The following is a 20,251-nucleotide window of genomic DNA, read 5'->3' as shown; positions in this document are numbered from 1 at the left end:
AGACCCACTTGTGTTTAGCATTGTCCTTGTGATACTCCGTGGTGGGTGGGGAGCTCGGATGATGAACCATTAAAAACTAACCATGGCATACGAAACCCCCCTTATAAAAAAACAAAACGTCCACTTGACACTGATCCAGATGATAACGAACAACGACTGTCCACATCCATTGATTACTGGCCACGTTTTCTCGTGATTGAGACTCGAGATAGTACAAGATTAAAATTGAACCCTTTTGCAATACAGAAAGGCATACAAGGCATTGCCGGTGACGTAAAAAATATCAAACGTTTACGTTCAGGTGCATTACTCGTTGAGTGCAGCAAAAGATCGCAGGCTAATAACCTGATGTCAACTGAAACATTCGTCGGCATTCCAGTGTCAGTCTCTCCTCATAGAACACTGAACACCAGCAAAGGAATCATCAGAGATAGAGATCGATTGTTTGCTGACATGTCTGAACTTGATATTGTTTCCGAAATGAAAGATCAAGGGGTCACATACGTTAAGCGTTTTACAACACGTAAAAAACCAGGAAACCAGTCAGACTAATACGTACCTGTTTTCGTTTTCCTCTCCAAATGCTCCCAGATCAGTAAAGGCAGGATATTGTCACATTAATGTCGACACCTACATACCTAATCCTTTAAGGTGTTTTAAATGCCAGAAGTTTGGTCATGGGGTTAGTACTTGCACATTGTCTGTTGTGTGTGCTCACTGTGGTGAGATGACACATACAACAGAAGATTGTGACAGTGACTTTAAGAAATGTACCAATTGTGCAGGAAATCACTCATCATTCTCAAAAGATTGTCCGATCTGGAAACAGCAGATGGAAATCAATAAGTTCAAGTTCACCCAAAACATTAGTTTTACTGATGCCAAAAAGCTTGTCTTACGATCTGAAATTAAGGAATCCTATGCATCCATAGCCAAAACATCGTCTGATTCAACTCCTCCACTAACCAAATCGTCTGTGAGCTGTCAGACGAATTTAACCTGGCTCACAACCGATTCTCCTCAGATTTTGTCACCTGCAATATCTACACAAACTGCAGAACCACTTCCTGGTACGCCCCAAGTCCAATCAGAACCATCTCGTGACCGTGGCGCCTCTTCTCAGTCAACTCAACGGTCTAAATCAACGTCAAACGTTCAACCAATTGTTAAGACCAAAGGCAAACCGAAGCCAGATTCAAAGAAACAAAGTGGCAGAGCCCCCAAGGGGTCAGATGATAAAATCAAGTTATTTAATAAATACGGATCACTTGAGGACATGGACGTGTCCGAAAACGCCCACTCTAGGACACATAGGTTGTCGCCCTCGAAAACGGTGCGGGGTAGATCCCCAATTAATACACCTAAAAGATAGGTCTATCTACCAATATCGTGCAGTGGAACTGTAGAGGACTCCGGACAAATTTTAATGAAATACAGCTATTACTCCAGGATTTAACGCCATCAGCGTTCTGTCTGCAAGAGACATATCTGAAACAGACAGATAATTTTAACTTACGTCCGTTTGAAGCCTATAATTATTTTTCCCCTCCAGGTGATAGAGCCACTGGAGTTTCTACTATCCTAATTCGACAGGATGTAATTCACAGCCCTGTTACTCTTAACACTAATCTCCAAGCTGTTCCAGTGCGACTTACTCTGTAGCATTTACATTGTGCTCTCTGTATATCCCACCTTCATCGACACTTCAGCTGACTGATCTTCAATCACTCTATGATCAACTCCCAAAGCCATGTGTTATCATGGGTGACCTAAACGGTCACAACCCACTCTGGGGCAGTACTACCACTAATACTAAAGGTAAAATAATTGAAGACTTCATTTCCAATAATGACCTGTGCATATTTAATGATGATTCAAACACCTATCTTCATCCTGCAACTGGCACTTATTCTTGCAGATTCACACCTCCTGAATGAATTTGATTGGTCTGTTCATAGTGACCTTTGTGGAAGTGACCACTTCCCAACTATACTTTCAGAAATGACTCCATCTGATTCTCCATCGTATACAAGATGGAACTTTTCGAAGGCGAACTGGTCTTTCTATCAAACTTTATGTCGATCTAAATTGCGACCTGAATGTTTCAGTGATATTACTGATCCCATTCAAACCTTTTCTGATGTTTTAAATGAAATAGCTGATGAGTGTGTACCCAAGTCCTCTACGACTCCACATGTACGAAAACCATGGTTTAATACAGATTGTAGACAAGCCAGAAAAGCGAGGAAAAAGGCGGAGCGTTATTTCCGCCATCATCCAACTGTCCATAATTTAAATAAATTTAAAATACTCAATGCAAAGGCGCGTCAAACCTTTAAACAAAACAAACGACAATCTTGGAGAAATTATGTCTCCAAAATTAATCCGCGCACGCCAATGTCTAAGGTTTGGAACATGGTTCAGCGAATAAAAGGCAAAGGTTCAAAATCAGCTGTACACCATCTTAAAGATGGTGATAACTTGATAACTGATAAATCTGACATTGCAAATAAAATTGGCGAAACCCTTGCCAAAAATTCATCATCGACAAATTATGTCCCCGAGTTTCAGAGATATCAGAAACAAAAGGAAAAGACAAAACTTAATTTCAAATCAAATAACGGTGAAGATTATAACGAAGTGTTTTCATTACATGAGCTACATACTACTCTTGAGCAAGCTCATGACACTGCAGCGGGTGATGATAATATGCATTACCAGCTACTGAAACACTTACCTGAACCATGTCTGATGACACTTTTAGATATATTTGACCAAATATGGACGTCTGGAGAATTTCCTCCTTCGTGGCGTAATGCATCCTGGCAAGGATCATACAGATCCGTCTAATTACAGACCAATATCTCTAACTAGCTGTGTCTGTAAAACCATGGAACGTATGGTGCATAACAGATTAACTTGGTATCTTGAAACCAATCCCCTTATAACAGATATCCAATGTGGTTTCAGGAAAAATCGTAGTATCATTGATCATTTGGTACGCTTAGAATCCTTTGTTAAGAATGCTATAGTAAATAAACAACATGCTGTATCAATTTTCTTTGATCTTGAGAAAGCTTATGATACGACCTGGAAGCATGGCATTTTGAAGGATTTACATGATTTCGGTTTGAGAGGCCGTTTGCCTCTCTTTATACAACAGTTTTTAAAAGACAGACAATTTCAAGTCCGAGTGGGTTCTACCCTGTCTGAGCATTATAATCAGGATCAGGGTGTCCCTCAAGGCAGTATTTTGTCTGTCACATTGTTTAGTATCAAGATAAACAGTTTATCCAAGGTTTTAAACGATTCAATTGATGGATCACTTTTTGTGGATGATTTTAATATTTCTTGTCGTGGTAAAAATATGCATACTATTGAACGGCAATTGCAGTTGTGTTTAAATAAAATATATAATTGGTGTCTTGAAAACGGCTTTAAATTTTCCAAGTCGAAAACTAATTGTCTACACTTTTGTAGAAAATATAAGCCGCATAAAGATCCAGAACTTTCTTTAAATGGCACTCCCATCAAAGTTGTTAAGGAGGCCAAATTCTTGGGTCTAATCTTTAACTCCCATTTAACCTTTTTGCCGCATATTAAATCCCTTAAAGCTAAATGCCTGAAGGCACTTGATTTGTTGAAAGTTGTTTCCAACTCAAAGTGGGAAGGGGATCAAGCTACTCTGCGCCACCTATATCGATCACTGGTCCGCTCGAAGCTTGATTACGGCTCCACCTTATATGGTGGAGCCTGCAAAAGCAACTTAAAACTTCTCGATTCTGTCCACCACCAAGGCCTAAGACTTTGTCTTGGATCCTTTAGAACCTCTCCTATTGATAGTCTATATGTTGAAGCAGATGAGCCTTCTCTTACACAACGTCGGATAAAATTATCCTTACAATACATTACTAAACTATATTCTAGCCTCTAACCCTGCATTTAACTGTGTCTTTCATCCCGTCTATGAGGATTTATACAATAAAAAACCTTCTCTTGTTCCGCCTCTTGGGCACAGAATTAAGCCTTTTCAAACTAATGAATTACAATATAAACAAGAATATAATCAATTAAAAGATAAATATAATACATACAAATCCTTATTTACAGATGGGTCCAAGGATGGTGGCGCGGTGGCATGTGCCACTGTCATTGGATCCAGAACAATCTCCTCTCGTTTACCAGATAACAGCTCTATTTTTACAGCTGAAGCAAACGCCATATTAACAGCCTTAAAATATATTAAAAAACACACTAAATATCAACAATATATCATCTTTTCTGACTCTCTTTCTTGCCTTCAGGCTATTACAAATATTTCTTGTAAACATCCACTTTTATTAGAAATTATTGAATTATATAATGAGCTTGCTACTGGCCAATGCAACATCGTCTTTTGTTGGTTACCCAGCCACGTTGGCATTTCTGGGAATACAATGGCCGATCTTGCTGCCAAGGCAGCACTCAACAAATCTGTGACACCACTTCTTATTCCTTACTCTGATTACAAAGCTGCTATAAGATCTTATATCCGTGATCTGATGCAAAAGAAGTGGGACACCCAAGTAGGTATTAATAAATTACATGCAATAAAACCCTACATTGGTTGCACCTACTTGGGATGTCAGTCCAGATTTGAGGAGGTCATTATGGGACGATGTCGCATTGGCCATACCAGATATACTCATGAATATTTATTAAAAGGCGAAGATCCTCCGTTTTGTATCCCTTGTGATGAAAGGATCACAGTCAAGCATGTCTTGCTTGACTGCATTGAATATTCCATCACAAGGGATATCTATTTCAAATCCAAAACTCTGAATGATCTTTTTAATAATGTCAGTTCTCATTTAGTTTTTGCATTTTTAAAAAAAATAGATTTGTTGACTGATTTGTAAATAGTTAAATATTTTATTGTTGGTAGTCAGTCAGTCAGTATATGTGTATATTTGTATATTTCTGTATATTTATGAAAACAAATATATTTATTTATGTCTTCATGTAACCATTTTCTGAAAATGTACCTAATGTGTAGAAGAGAAATATACCAAATTGAATTGCTGAAAACGAAAAATCGAGATGAAGTATAGTGTGTTAGACCGTTTGTTGGATCGAAACAGATTCCGAACAAAAGCGTCCGGCAAAAGGTGAGTTAGTGAGTCCGTCCGAGTGAGTTGGTGTTTATCTTCGAGTGAGTCAGTGTGTCTGTTCGGGTGAGTCCGTCCGAGTGAGTTGGTATGTCTGTTCGAGTGAGTCGGTGTGTCTGTCCGAGAGAGTCTGTGTGTGTCTGTCCGAGTGAGTCGGTCTGTCTGTTCGAGTGAGTTGGCGTGTGTGACCGAATGAGTTGGTGGGTCTGTCCCAGTGAGTCAGTGTGTCTGTTCAAGTGAGTCGGTGTGTTTGTTCGAGTGAGTTGGTGTGTCTGTTCGAGTGAGTCAGTGCGAGTGAGTCGGTGTGTCTGACCGACTGAGTTGTTGTGTCTGTCTGAGTGAGTTGGTGTCTCTGTTCTAGTGAGTTGGTGTGTCTGTTCGAGTGAGTGGATGTGTCTGTCCGAGTGAGTTGTTGTGTCTGTTCTAGTGAGTCGGTGTGTCTGTTCTAGTGAGTGGGTGTGTCTGTTCGAGTGAGTGGGTGTGTCTGTCCGAGTGAGTTGTTGTGTCTGTTCTAGTGAGTCGGTGTGTCTGTTCTAGTGAGTGGGTGTGTCTGTTCGAGTGAGTGGGTGTGTCTGTCCGAGTGAGTGGGTATGTCTGTTCGAGTGATTTGGTGTGTCTGTCTGAGTGAGTTGTTGTGTCTGTCTGAGTGAGTCGGGGTGTCTGTTCGAGTGATTTGGTGTGTCTGTTCGAGTGAGTTGGTGTGTCTGTTCGAGTGAGTCAGTGCGAGTGAGTCGGTGTGTCTGACCGACTGAGTTGTTGTGTCTGTCTGAGTGAGTTGGTGTCTCTGTTCTAGTGAGTTGGTGTGTCTGTTCGAGTGAGTGGATGTGTTTGTCCGAGTGAGTTGTTGTGTCTGTTCTAGTGAGTCGGTGTGTCTGTTCTAGTGAGTGGGTGTGTCTGTTCGAGTGAGTTGGTGTGTCTGTCCGAGTGAGTCCGTGTGTCTGTTCGAGTGATTTGGTGTGTCTGTCTGAGTGAGTTGTTGTGTCTGTCTGAGTGAGTCGGGGTGTCTGTTCGAGTGATTTGGTGTGTCTGTTCGAGTGAGTTGGTGTTTCTGTCCGAGTGAGTAGGTATGTCTATTCGAGTGTGTTAGTGTGTCTGTTCGAGTAGGTGAGTGTGTCTGTCCGAGTGAGTCTGTTCAAGTGAGTCCCTGCGTCTGTTCGAGTAAACTAGTGCCTGACCGAGGGAGTTGGTGCGCCTGTCCAAAAGTGTCTGTGTGTCTGTCTGATTGAGTCTGTATGTTTGTCCGAGTACGTTGGGGTGTCTATCCGAGTGAGTCTGTTCAAGTGAGACCCTGCGTCTGTTCGAGTGAACCAGTGCCTGACCGAGGGAGTTGGTGCGCCTGTCCAAAGGAGTCTGTGTGTCTGTCTGAATGAGTCTGTGTGTTTGTCCGAGGGAGTTGATGTGTCTGTTCGAATGAGTTTGAGCGTCTGACCGACTGAGATGTTATGTCTCCTAGAATGAATCAGTGTGTCTGACTCAGTGAAGTGGTGTGCCTGTATGCTTATCCGAGAGAGCTGGGGTGTTTGATTATTATTATTTTTTTTTCTCCTATGTATAGAAATATTTTGTTGTGTCTTAGGAGGCCCGGTTGTTACATACATATATTTTACCATTGTACATATTTTGAAACAACATGACACAGTAATAAACTATTCAATTATTATTATTATTATTATTATTATTATCAATAATGACCTGCCTGAAGAAATCGACAATCTCAAGTGTGGTGTTAACATTGATGGGGTTATGTTGAGTACACTACTGTACGTTGATGATATTGCTATGATAGTAGGACACGAGTTGTCCCGACAGCGGATGATAATTGGTGTAAACACTGGCGCTTAATCAACAAGAAGAAACCTAATGTCGATCAATACCAACTCTGTTGTTTCAATAGATCCCAAGTTGTATTCAAAACTGGCGATGCCGATATCGACTATAACATCTGGGCGTTTGGTTGCAGGGAAATATCGATAGGCACTTTACAGCTAAAGAAATTGCTAAATCTGCTAGGCGAGCACCTGGTGTGATCATGTGTAAATTCAGATCTTGTGGTGGTTTGGCTTATAACGTCTTTATTACTTTACACAATAACCTTGTCCAGCCTAATTAAACCAATTCAACTGTATAACTTCTGTACAAAATAAGGCTTGTAGATAATATTCTTAACAATTTAGATCTCCGCGTGGTTGACCTGTATAATATGTCTAAATTGGAATTGCATTACGTTTCACAGTGGATACGATCTTCAGATAGTTAGAATTCGAATAAAGAACTTTGGAACGACAGTGGCACACCTAACGGAATAAACTCCGTACTTATAGAGAATTTAAGAAATTATTAACAGCTGAGCCATATGTTACTGATATCCTGCCTAAATCTCATTGCAATATACTTAGTAAGTTACGATGTGGTACCACCCCCCACCCCACCCCACCCCAACACACACTTCTTTGTGGGGGATAAAAACTACTATATCTACTCAGGCAAAGATAAGATTTAAATGTCCATTTATGTTGTCTTCTTGGCCAATGGAATACACAAGGCGAGGAATGCACTAATGATGAAGCAGGCACCTACAACGAAACAATGACCAAATATACACAGAGTTAAAAAGATATGTACCCATGTCCGGTGTCCTCCGCCGTGATATTGCTGATATATTGCTAAAACGGCGTAAAACTATACTCCCTTACTATGAAATATGCAGACAACAATGAAGCACTGATGTTGGGAGACATTTTGTACTGAAACAACTAGACAGCAAGCACATTCAATGAATATTTACAGAAATAGTATCCGATGTTTACAAAGAAACCGTGTTGTTTCTAAAAAATGTACGATTGTGGTTTTCCTCATAAATTAATTGTTTGTCTCTATCAGAAATTAAAGGTTACCGCCTCACAATCAATGGTTTGTCAATTGTTTGAAACTGTTTTCCTGCAGGTTAAGCATTCTTGAACATGGGGAGTAAACAATAAAGTATACAACTTTATGGATGACATCTTGTTTATTGCACAGAGCGAACACTTGATGTAGATTTTACACTGTTATGAAGTTAAACGCGATAACGGTGTAGAAATCTACATCGAAACGACGCTCTTTACAGTAAACAAGGAGTTCTCATCCATAAAGTTGCATGCTTCATTATTGGTTTGTCATACTGATTAGTCCAACAAATGGGACGCGAATGTTTATATCTGAACAAAATACAAAGTGCACACTTACTCTCTGATCATTTAGTGGACTTTTCTCTTTCGACATATTTGCATCTGGCGGAGTGCATAACACTCATTTTACTTGTTTCTTTACAATATGGCGATTTTTCAATAATGGTGATCACAATTACCTACCTGAGAAAAGAAACGTGAAGTCATACTCTCCAGTACTTTCATAGATAAGGCCTGAAACACAAAAACTAAAAGTGTAGTAGTATATACCAAAATACATATTTTAGTATCTATGACTATGCATGTTTCATAATTGGTTCATACCTCCACGCACCAGTCTGGTAGTGGGACCTGTGAAGGTCCGGGTTACAATGTACCTTCAGTAACCCATGCTTGTCGTAAGAGACGACTAGCGGGATCGGATGGTCAGGCTCGCTGGCTTGGTTGACACATGTCATCGGTTCCCAATTGCGCAGATCGATGCTCATGCTGTTGATCACTGGATTGCCTGGTCCAGACCCGATTATTTACAGACCGCCGCCATATAGCTGGAATATTGTGGAGTGCGGCGTAAAACTAAACTCATTCACTCACTCAGGTAGTGGGATACGAGTCGTCTATTAACACATTAAATAACGCATTATCGCATCAACCACTCAAACATTCACCGGCAAAATATACGTTCAAGTTTAACCTACTTGCAATGGGTGGTCCAACCATGTTTCCGAGTCCAAAGGAAAAGGAACATATACCATAGCCAATGGCCAATTTGGATCGGCCTATCAGCTCAATGCATATAGGACTAACCAATGTAAAAGGTCCCTGACTGTATGTACCATACAGGGCACTGAACATCATTTGGAGACTGTATGTATGTGACAGCACGGGGAGTAACAGAAGGGATACTCCTGTCATTCCTTGTAGTCCAACGTGAAGGATAATGTTCCCAATAGCTGGATCAGAAGAGGCAAATCCAGCCAGCAGTCCGGAACAAAGCGCAGGCACACCCATGACAGTGAACAAACTGGCAGACTGTGCAGGTGTACTGCCTTTCACTTCAGCAAAATTTGGTAAATGAACCATGCAGGCTGCATCCCCAAGAGACCAGAAAAGGATACTGAGCAGATACAAGAAAAATCCATTTGTGCAGAACAAGGCTAGACATTGAGGTATTATCCTACTCCTTGAGTTTTCAGTTGTTACATGCGAGCTGTGCTCAAGCAGAGATTCTGCCGTTTCATTACTTTTCCCAGGACTGTTTTCTTTCACAATCCAAGCCAAATGAGCTGGAGAACAATGGTCTTCTTCACGCTGTTCAAATTTGGCGATCGTATTTTCTACAGTAACAACATTAAATTGTGATTGCATCGTCATTGTAGGGTCTCCTTGTGCATCACAAATCTCCCCTGTGTCTTCTTGGCTGGCAAGATCTATTGACATTGACTCCTCTTGCATCAGTGTAGACGATGGTCGAATTAGAGCTCCAGCTAAGCACACATTGAATGCAATGGCACCCAAAATAAGCAACGTGCCTGATAATCTGTACATCTCTAACAGCTGAACTGCTAATGGTCCGATTACCAGCAGTCCTAAGGCACCTCCAGACATGCAGATACCGTATGCTACTGGGAGTCTCTTATTGAAGTAGTTGCTGGGGGCCACGCCACTCACGTTAGCAGCCAGACCACAACCTAAACCTGTGGATATAGATACTCACGTTCGCAGGTTGTGGATGCATACATCAATGAGTTATTACGTGTAAAATTTACAGAATAACCAACGAGGTACGAGTAATTACGGAAAATGTGTCACTTTAAAAAGTTCCTGTCAGATCTCCATCCACTTTCAGAGGTCATAAACTTTCAATGTGACAAATGGTCAGCCATGTTTACAAACGCGAATTTAGCTGTAACTTTTTGTAATTACTTTGATTGTAAACTGAAACTCATGGGAACTGAATGTTTGGTTGACCATAATGTGAAATGTTGTTGATCAGAAACTATGTTCCGGTCTTGTAAATATCGTAATAGTGAGACTGCAGCACGTACAATATATGGAAAAGAATGCCCTGGATTTGTGAATGAAGTCAGTGAGAGAGAAATAGTTCTGTCGTCCAATGGAAATACATCTTTGTTTAACTGTCTGCTTCGAGGATCATTCACTAACTGCACACTGTGTAAATATCAAAAGGATACCAGTTTCCATTTATTTTAACCCATGTAGGTAATAACAAAACATTTAGCATTAGGTTAATGCGGCACCTCGGAAATGTGGTGGCCTCCCACTACTGAGTTTCAAATATCCCAACTCAATAATGTTGTCAGAATCTACCATGCACATTTGAAGATTATTGTTATAAGATAAATTTCTTTCATTATTCAGTTTGTTTTAAAACCATGAATCAAAGTGCCACATTGGCCATACTGTACGAGTCAAGTATACGCACCAACCATGTTGAATCTTACCTGCTATGACTCCAAACGTAAGGATCAAACCAGTGACAGTCCTACAAAAGGATGCAGCTGTCAGTCCTACAAACATCAATATGCCACCCAGAACACATGTCCATCGGTTTCCAATTCTATCTTGAATAATTCCTGCCAATGGTCCTGAAAAGGTCCGTCATTAGTTTGGTATGTTTGTAGCTGTGTGTCCGAATTTCATTTGAAACATTTTGTTCTTTGAATGAACCATGTATTTCTTTCATCATACTGTTTCCACAACAAACTTTAGTAAATATGCTCAATATTTAGTGTTTTTTTCTTCCTGTAATGAACTTCAACATGGAAACTTCAACATTTTTTCGTGGTTAAACATCAAACATTGGAGACAAATGTTTCAAAATACGGACGAACAGTCACTTATGTATTACGTGAGATACTGAACGTGCGCCCCTAATGTGTACACAATGACCCTGAGTTGTGTGTGGCAAAGACTGACGTAACAACAAAGTCTTCCGAGTCTTACAGACTGTCGGTTCTTTAGGAACCGCACAGATACGTATGCCTGCTCAAATCAATGTCAATAGGTATCACCTAATTGCCCAATCAATCAACCTGTCAATAAAGTACATCTAAATGTACAATACATAGTTCCTATGTGGTATCCTCCCAAAACTTCCACATCCCAAAACTTCCACAGCTTATAACAACAAAATTTCTGGTTGACTGCGCACACTTTAGCATACAGATTACCTCAGTCTGTAATGGTTTAACCCATTAATCATTAGTGAACACAAACAATCACTTAGTAATAGATTAACAAAAACACATATCTTTTCTGGTTTGATATAACAGTCTATGTAGAACATTTGTATCGAACTTATGTCCTATAGTGTCTAAGATTTCACCCGCACATTTGACAGTCTGTACTCTCACCCTGTACTCTTGTTGGAGCAAGTGGACGGTTCTGTCTCTGATGCGCCTGAAGAGTCTGACGTAGAAGAACACGACTGTGATAATGTTGTTACTGTAGTGACATTATATACCGTCACAGTGTCACTGCCGTAACACGCAGTTTTTTACATGACAGGGACATCCAAAAGTAAATCTGTTGCCTATTACATATTCTTTAAACATCCTGAAACATCTGACTGACAATTTTCATTAAATTATCTTTAAAAGTAACATATAAAATGGCTATTATTTAAAATGCCACTATCGTTATTGTGTCACTACCATAACAATTAATGCCAATATCCATACCACAACATTTATCGATTTCCTTATTTAATTAAAATTGATTTATGTGTTTATGTCTAAAATTTGTAGTGCAAGTATGTTTGGTAGTAGAGCTTCACGTAAGCATAATACAAATCATATTCTCATTTTGAATTTTTTGCTACACATTATTTTATATTTGCAAATAAGAATTGAAAGGAATAGTTTGGCTTGTTGGCCCCTTTTAAGAAATAAATATAAACTTTCAAGAAACCATTAGCCATGTTGTATTGTAAAACTACATATTTTGACATACATGTACATTAAATGTACGTTAAGGTTGCATAATTCATGTTTTGTATATTCAGAATACTATGAAAGTAATCAACAACAGTTCAAGGTAAAATAACAATACAAAATTTACAATTGATGCCTACATGAAATATACACAAATTTATATTATATATATATTTCAGATTTATTAACTAACTGCTCTCTTCTCTACTAAAATCTGTACTCTGCTAAGTCAGGTGATGTATAATTATCTGTTGTTTCAGTTCAGTGCACTTCCTGGGCTATCCTATTACCTACAAAGGGGTGATGTGGAGTTGTTGTCTTAACAATGTGTGCTGGTATTGGGATGTGGAAGTTTTGGGATATAACCTATATATATATCATTATATAACAAAGAATTAAGAGGTACATTGAACAATAATGTAATGGAGAAATGCACATTTGCTCTCCGTGGTGAATCAGGCGCGAACAACAGAATAAACCGTAATGATATGAATTGCCTTCTCAAACGAGTTTGCCACACACGTAGTTTAACATTCGACCTGAACCTCTGCTCTGCCTAACTGACAGCTAAAACGTATGGTTGTAGCCCTGAAGCAAGCACACTTACCGCACATTGAGAACGTTCCAAGTAATGTTGACCCTACCCACGATACTTTGACCAAATCGCCATCAACCTCTTCCAGAATGGCCGGTGTAATGACCCCAGGTGAAGAGTTTAGAGCACCACAGAGCACCTCAAGAGCAAAGCAAGCAACACAAACCACCCATGCATATCCGCGATCAATGTCCTTTCGTTGGTGCTTCATGGTTTTGTTTTCCAACAGACATCCAGTGTTTTGTCCTTTATTCTTGAATGTGTCTTCTTCCTCAAAACGTGAGTACGGTTTGCATCTACTTTGTATAGTATTTCTGCCGTGTCAAAGCGGTTCCTGCAAACAAAGCAGTATGTATTCCACAAATAATATAGGGATACGACACGACGTTTAGAATAGTGTTGATTTTTGTGTACATTTTCAACATTAATTTGGTGATATTTGCATGTAGGCCTCGTTGCGGAACGTTTGAAAATGGTCACATCTTCATACATAAATAGCCATGCGCTTCCATTACCTTGGAAGCTGCCTTATAAATCATACTTATTTAAAGTACACTGGAAACCGCCTAAGTAAAGACCGCTTAACTAAACAGACCGGATAAGTAAACACTATTCTTTAGTCCTTTCAAATTTCTTCATTAATTATCACTATTAGAGTCCGGTTAACTAAACTCGGATAAGTAAACAATACCGCTTAACTAAAGGTCTTCTCACGACATTAATGGAATGTTGTGTACGGTACTTTATAAGGTACAACTGACATCACTGTATGGTAGCTATTGTCGGACTTCAATGTCGGTAGTTGTACGTTTTGCATGACGCCAGAGAGACACGGAGCCTCGTAGTTAATGAAAACTAGAATGGGATCAAAACAATTTAGAGAATAAGACAGTAAACGTCGAAGTGAAGACTATGCAGGCTATGCTCATTAAGCCTCAGTTCCGCCCCCAACCCCCACCACCAAAAAAAAAGAAGAAAACAAAAAAACAAACCCCACTACCAAGCCTTCTCCATGTCATAGCGAATCACTTGTGTATGGAACTGGGCATTGGGTTTTGATATCAGTTTACAATATTCATAAACGCTTACAACACCAAGTTTGTTTATAATGTTTACTATGCATAGTCCAAAGGTCTGGAGATATGTTGTATCACTGACACATGTTTCCATTACCATTTTACCATGTATAAATAATCACTTTCAAGCCCTAAATTTGATCATACAAAATACATTCATTCACTACAATTTAAGCACCATTACGAAAGAATATAAATATTTCGTTTCATGAACATACAGTTAAAGCGATTAGCACATAAGGACAGTTTCACATTCAAATTTGTGCAGTCAATGACGCTTCAACAAGTTTCCGCATCACCCCTCCCAGGAAGGTGACGACTGGAAAAAACATTACCAGCTGCCACGGTAACTGCTAAACTATCCGCCGAGAAGCTGTATCGCTAACAATCGTACGACGTCATAATATGACGCATGCAGTGACCGGAGTTCGAGAACTTTTCGATTAGCTGTTTTTGAGTTCACTATGTACAGATTTATCTTACTGACTTTCACAGCTTATTTAAACTATGTTATACATTGAATCCTTTGCACACTCAACTCAACAGTCGGTAACGATCTTCAAAATAAAATAAAAGGATGTTTTGTACATTTAACATGGTGGTATGATAAATACATGGTATGCTTCTCCCTCGGGTAATACGGTATGATGTACGTCTTTCCGTGGCAGTGTCATCCCTCGCCTACCGGCTCGGGTGACACTGCTAGAAACAGGCGTACATCAGACCGTATTACTCTCGAGAGAAGAATACAACTTATAATGTCCAGTGTATGAGTGAGTGATTGAGTAAGTTAAGATTTTAAGTCACATCGGCAATATTTCAGCCATATCGTGACTAAAGACAAGATATAACTGCATAATAAATCATGGCAAATTATAAAAACCTGTCGGCGAAGGACAGTAAAAATAACTAGAATATGACAGATATAATTATAAAACTAGCATGAAAATCTAAAAGACAATACAATATAAAAAGGCTATAGAGGGCAACTGAGGGTAGATCACCATACTAGGGACCATGGGGACTTACAGTGTCTTTGCTACCTGCATGGACCCTAGCTGGATTTACACCGTACCTTCAGCCGCTGGCAATTGTAGGAAAGTTAACCCATAATTTAAATCACAAAAATACTACGTTTAAAGATCTGGTAAGTTTAAATATACTTTGAAAGTGTTGGGACTTACGTACCCTCTCAGGAGGACACTAATTTTAAGATATTTTAAGCCCTTTGAGGATACAGCCACTAACAATCCAGTGTACGATGCTACATTTATACCAATAAACTTCATTGAATTAACAAACATCCTTTTAAGCTGTATTTATCAACAGTAAGGCTATGTCACAGCGGGTTATAACGCAAATAATCTTCACATATAGTACCCATATTGGGAATCGAACTACGGACGTCGGTGTGACGTATTTGTCCTTAATGACATCAAAACAACACTACACAGACACGTCTGTCAATATGAACCACTGTCCAATCGAGTTTCAAACTTTAGGTACCTAACTTTTTTTTCAAAGTGATTTCATTTTTATACACTGCAGTCATGTTTCTGTAACAGAAGGAAGTGGTGTTAATTTTCTCTAATGTGACAATTGCCTCACATATTTTAATGTCCGGTATCCAGGATGAAGGGTTTCTTTTGTTTGCGATATAATCTACCATGTTGACCTATTCCTTCCATCTGTTCTTCATGCTTTTAGAGGAGCAGAAATTTCTCATGAATATTGAAAAGGGTTTGTTTCTAGCATTTATATGTAGGTTTGAATTTCCTGATGCTATTTCGATTTTGGCAAAACGGTGTTGTGTGAATATAATTTCACTGTTTATGACAATATTCCAGAAGAACGGACAACATCTGACATGTGCTACCGACATTGCATCCCATCTGGGTACTTGAATGCGATAACACTTTATCACTGGGATACTCCTTTCCACAAATAGGGTGGTGGGGTAGCCTAGTGGTTAAAGCGTTCGCTCATCACGCCGAAGGTCCAGGTTCTATTCCCCACACGGGTGCAATGAATGATGCCCATTTCTGGTGTCCAAGCTGTGCTATTGCTGGAATATTGCTAAAAGCGGCATAAAACCACACTCACCCACTTTCCATGAAGACAAATGCCGAGCTTAATTCACATTTGTGGTGTTTGGGAATGTGTAAGTACCCTAGCCGTGCTGATACATTACAGTCCAAGCCTTATTTCAGGGTTATTTACAATAGACAAGTACCTATACAAACTATGCTTTTATATTATACCTTCCCAACTCATCAAATTACATATATGCAGATGTATTAATTTCATCAAGTTTATCCTTTCCTCATACCTCAGTTCACAAACCCCATTCCAGACAGCAGTTTTAATATTTCACATACATACCTCGGTCCCGAACCCATACCACACAACAACTACGAATTAACACATACATACCTTGGTTCCCTTACCCCATACCAGACAACAACTACGAATTAACACATACGTACCTCAGTTTCCCCATCCTCATACGAGACAATAACTACGAATTAACACATACATACCTCAGTTCCCTTACCCCATACCAGACAACAGTTACGAATTAGCACATACATACATCAGTTTCCCCAACCTCATACCAGACAACAACTACGAATTAGCACATACATACCTCAGTTCCCTTTCCTCATACCAGACAACAGTTACGGATTAGCACATACATACCTCAGTTTCCCCAACCTCATACCAGACAACAACTACGAATTAACACATACATACTTCAGTTCCCTTACCCCATACCAGACAACAACTACGAATTAACACATACATACCTCAGTTCCCTTACCCCATACCAGACAACAACTACGAATTAACACATACATACCTCAGTTTCCCCAACCTCATACCAGACAACAACTACGAATTAACTGACTGAGTTTGGTTTTACGCCCCTTTTAGCAATATTCCAGCAACATCGCGGCGGAGGACACCAGAAATGGGCTTCACACATTGTACCCATGTGGGGATTCGAACCCGGGTCTTCGGCGTGACGAGCCAACGCTTTAACCACTAGGCTACCCCACCGCCCTAACACATACATACCTCAGTTCCCTCACCCCATACCAGACAACAACTACGAATTAACACATACATACCTCAGTTCCCTTACCCCATACCAGACAGCAGGTACGAGCTGTGACATAATACCTTATTTGCCGTACACCGCCCCAGAGGGCAGGTTGACCTGTCACACATAAATCTTGTCTCGTGATTACATGTACGTCAAATACATGTACAGTCATACGAGGTCACACACACACACACGCACACACTATGCATACATCGAGAAAACCTTGAAGACTTAAAGATGAATATACTAAGGCTATGCTATAAACGAAAATACACACATTCAACGAATCTATTCGATATTATCGATAACAAAGAAACACCGCATGGTCATGACGGTAATACTCACAGGCTGAATGTTATCAGTGTCGGTGCAGTGTACTCCCGTGCCCAGACTGCGCTTGTAATTCAAGGCTACTTGGTCACTGCAAATGCGCAGTAACAGCTGCAGTTAAAGACGTAGGTAGTCATGCAAATCAAGCCTTTTGAAACATGCACTTGGTGGACTCAGTACGCACTAGACCAGAAGAAATCGACGTAAAAAGGAAATAACCTAGACAGTTGTGGTAAGAAGCCAGTTATTGCAGAAAAGTGTTCACATGTGTCTATTTATCATGTGCACAAAACCCAAGAAAATCGAGAATGGGGAAATACGTTTTTGACGGTGTCCAAAAAGGTGACCAAATATTTTTTTTCACCAAACAACACAAAGGCAGTTGTAAGGACATAGCACCGTTGGTGTGTAAACAAACACCTGTCAACTGCCAGGCGGTCTCAGGGGTTAGGTTTCTTAATGCTTACAGGCAATAATAGCTACGGAGTATGTTGTTTTAGGGGAGCAGCAGTGATAGGCTTTCCTGCACACAAGTGGTCACTTCCACCCTAATGAGTTTAACCTGTTTACACTATGAAACCTTCCTAGAGATTATCTCATCATATCAGCACAAGCAGTGCCTCGTGTATCCTTTTTGCTTGTTTTCAATACAATTTGTCTATCTTTCTCAACAGGAACTATATACAGTAGAACATGGATATAGCGAACACGGATATAGCGTACAAACGGATATAGCGAACAAATATAAAAGTCCCGTCAATAGTCCTTTATAATGTCATTAAAATTATACGCGAATAACGAACTCAAGAGTAGCGAATTAACGGCTATAGCGAACTGATTTACTACCCAAAGACCCAATTAACGCCGTGATTAGCGAATTCACTCAGTGTCAGCTCAGCCAGTAAGCGGTATACATTAATTAATTATCAAAACAAACATATCGTGTTTAAAAGCTTGACTGGTATACAGGTCTTCAGTTCACTCTAATTATTTGTCACTATGGCAGGCAAACGTAAAGCTATCACCTTTGACACCAAGCTTCGGATAATTCAGGCTGTAGATTCAGGTGTAAAATCTAAGACAAACATCGCTTTCGACTTTGGCATTCCAAAATCCACTTTCAGTTCCATTATTAAGAATCGCGAATCTATTCTTGCAAAATCTGTGTCTACTGATTTTGGCACCGCCAAATCCAAGATGGCGGTCAAACTGTGAATAACGAACAACGGATATAGCGAACTAAATTTCTTGGTCCCTTGGAATTCATTGTATCCATGTTCTACTGTATGTAAAAGCAATTTAATTACTTCTGTTTAACATGCAATAGATTTTGTACTGAGTAAGTTTGAGAAGGAAATATGTTGAAATAAATTGGGACTTCTGCATAGTTTGGTCCCTGTATACTCTAACCTTAAAAACATTGACACGGCTATATACAGACTCATCACAGGCACCACAAACCTAAACCACACACTTTATAAACAAAATAGACATACATATGGCTTATGTACACACTGCAATACTCAAGAAGACATAAACCACATACTCATTCACTCCAAACTACAACAAGCAAATATCAAGCAACTACACAACAGCATTCCCCCTAAATATCACAACAATATCCCACTACTCCTAAACCCACACAAGGCCCCCATCATTTGCAATGTCATAGCAGCCTACCTTCAAAATTCAAACTTATTACAAAGGATCTAGAACCTCCCTTATAACTACATACACCTCTCTCACCTTCAACATACTGTTACATTTAGACCAGGCGATCAACCCTCAGTTATCCATTCTATGTCCCAAGTATAACCAATAAGCCCACACTTTCAGACCCGCCGCTCAAACTGAATTACCCATACTCTGCACACGCCTTCTTTATACAGTCCCTTTATTAAACTAATGCAGCTTAACTGCATCTATATTCTATGCCCCACTATGCTATACGGGTTTACAACTTACCCTACCTCCCTACCCTCCCCCAACCCCCACCCCACTCACATCCTAGGCCCCCATTTACATTATCTATCGTTTAATTTAATCCTATCTCTGACCTATTAACAATCATTAACCCTTTTATTTCTCTTTTCCCTTCATAAACTCGGCTTTTACTATTTTTATTTCATTTATCTGGTTTCAAACAGTTTTTATTCAAAATTCCACTTAGGTTAACGCCCCATCATTTACATTTTTTGGGGTACGGCGGTTTATTCCTTATTATAAACTTATTAATTATTATCTTATATCCCACCTACCCCGTCGGCGACATTGGCTACAGTCAGAAGCCGACGTTAAACCCCAAACCATCTTCATCAGTTTGGTTCAAATAATGGCAATCCAAAGAAGGTAGAGTACTACACGGCGCAAGAAGGTGGGCAGCAAGTTCTGTGAGATGGCTGCAGGTACAGGCTGAATAACCGGCGCCTGACATGTGCGCAGTCGAAGTGTGTACAAGGTGGTTCTCTAGGTAAATGTACCACAGTTTCAGCCAACTAGCATCCACACAGACTTTGCAATCGCCACCATCAGAGCCACAGAAGCATTGTTCCCAAATAGTGCTGTCCGTGGTGGCTACTTTCACTATTCACAAGCTCTGTGGAGGAGGGTGCAAGAACTTAAGTTCACTGATGTCTATCTCCAGGATCCTGAGGTGTATACGTGGATTAGGCGTGCTGCAGCTCTACCCTTTCTGCCTGCGAGGCAGGTTCAGGATGCCCGGGTAGAGATTATCATGGAAGATGCTCCCGACATTCCACAGAAGGTCCAGTGACACGACTACATCACCAGCACCTGGGTTGACGACCATGCCTTCTACAGAGTTGGAATCTGGAACCAGCATGACAACCTAGGACCTCGCACGAACAACCATCT

The 20,251-nt window shown here is 40.0% G+C and overlaps 1 protein-coding gene and 1 long non-coding RNA gene across 2 annotated transcripts; both read right to left on the bottom strand.

Moving 5' to 3' along the window:
• Positions 1-7,637: 7,637 nt before the first annotated feature.
• On the bottom strand, positions 7,638-17,479 carry LOC124252747 (monocarboxylate transporter 9-like). The gene is made up of 6 exons (XM_046686398.1): positions 17,393-17,479; positions 12,878-13,199; positions 10,780-10,923; positions 9,013-10,011; positions 8,498-8,548; positions 7,638-7,720 (listed from the first exon to the last, which is right to left on the bottom strand). Exons 2-6 carry the CDS (start codon positions 13,074-13,076, stop codon positions 7,656-7,658), a joined length of 1,458 nt encoding a protein of 485 aa, XP_046542354.1. The 5' UTR covers positions 13,077-13,199; positions 17,393-17,479; the 3' UTR covers positions 7,638-7,655.
• A 490-nt stretch (positions 17,480-17,969) lies between these two features.
• Positions 17,970-20,222, bottom strand: LOC124252728. Its single transcript, XR_006892017.1, has 3 exons — positions 20,152-20,222; positions 18,805-18,806; positions 17,970-18,054 (listed from the first exon to the last, which is right to left on the bottom strand). It is a non-coding gene; the product is annotated as an uncharacterized LOC124252728 (long non-coding RNA).
• Positions 20,223-20,251: the final 29 nt, after the last annotated feature.

The sequence above is a fragment of the Haliotis rubra genome, unplaced genomic scaffold, assembly GCF_003918875.1.
Source record: "Haliotis rubra isolate DU_JTF1 unplaced genomic scaffold, ASM391887v1 Scf522, whole genome shotgun sequence".
Taxonomy (NCBI): Eukaryota; Metazoa; Mollusca; class Gastropoda; order Lepetellida; family Haliotidae; genus Haliotis; species Haliotis rubra.
Note: the sequence above shows the minus strand (reverse complement) of the source record. Positions and strands in the feature narration are given on the sequence as shown.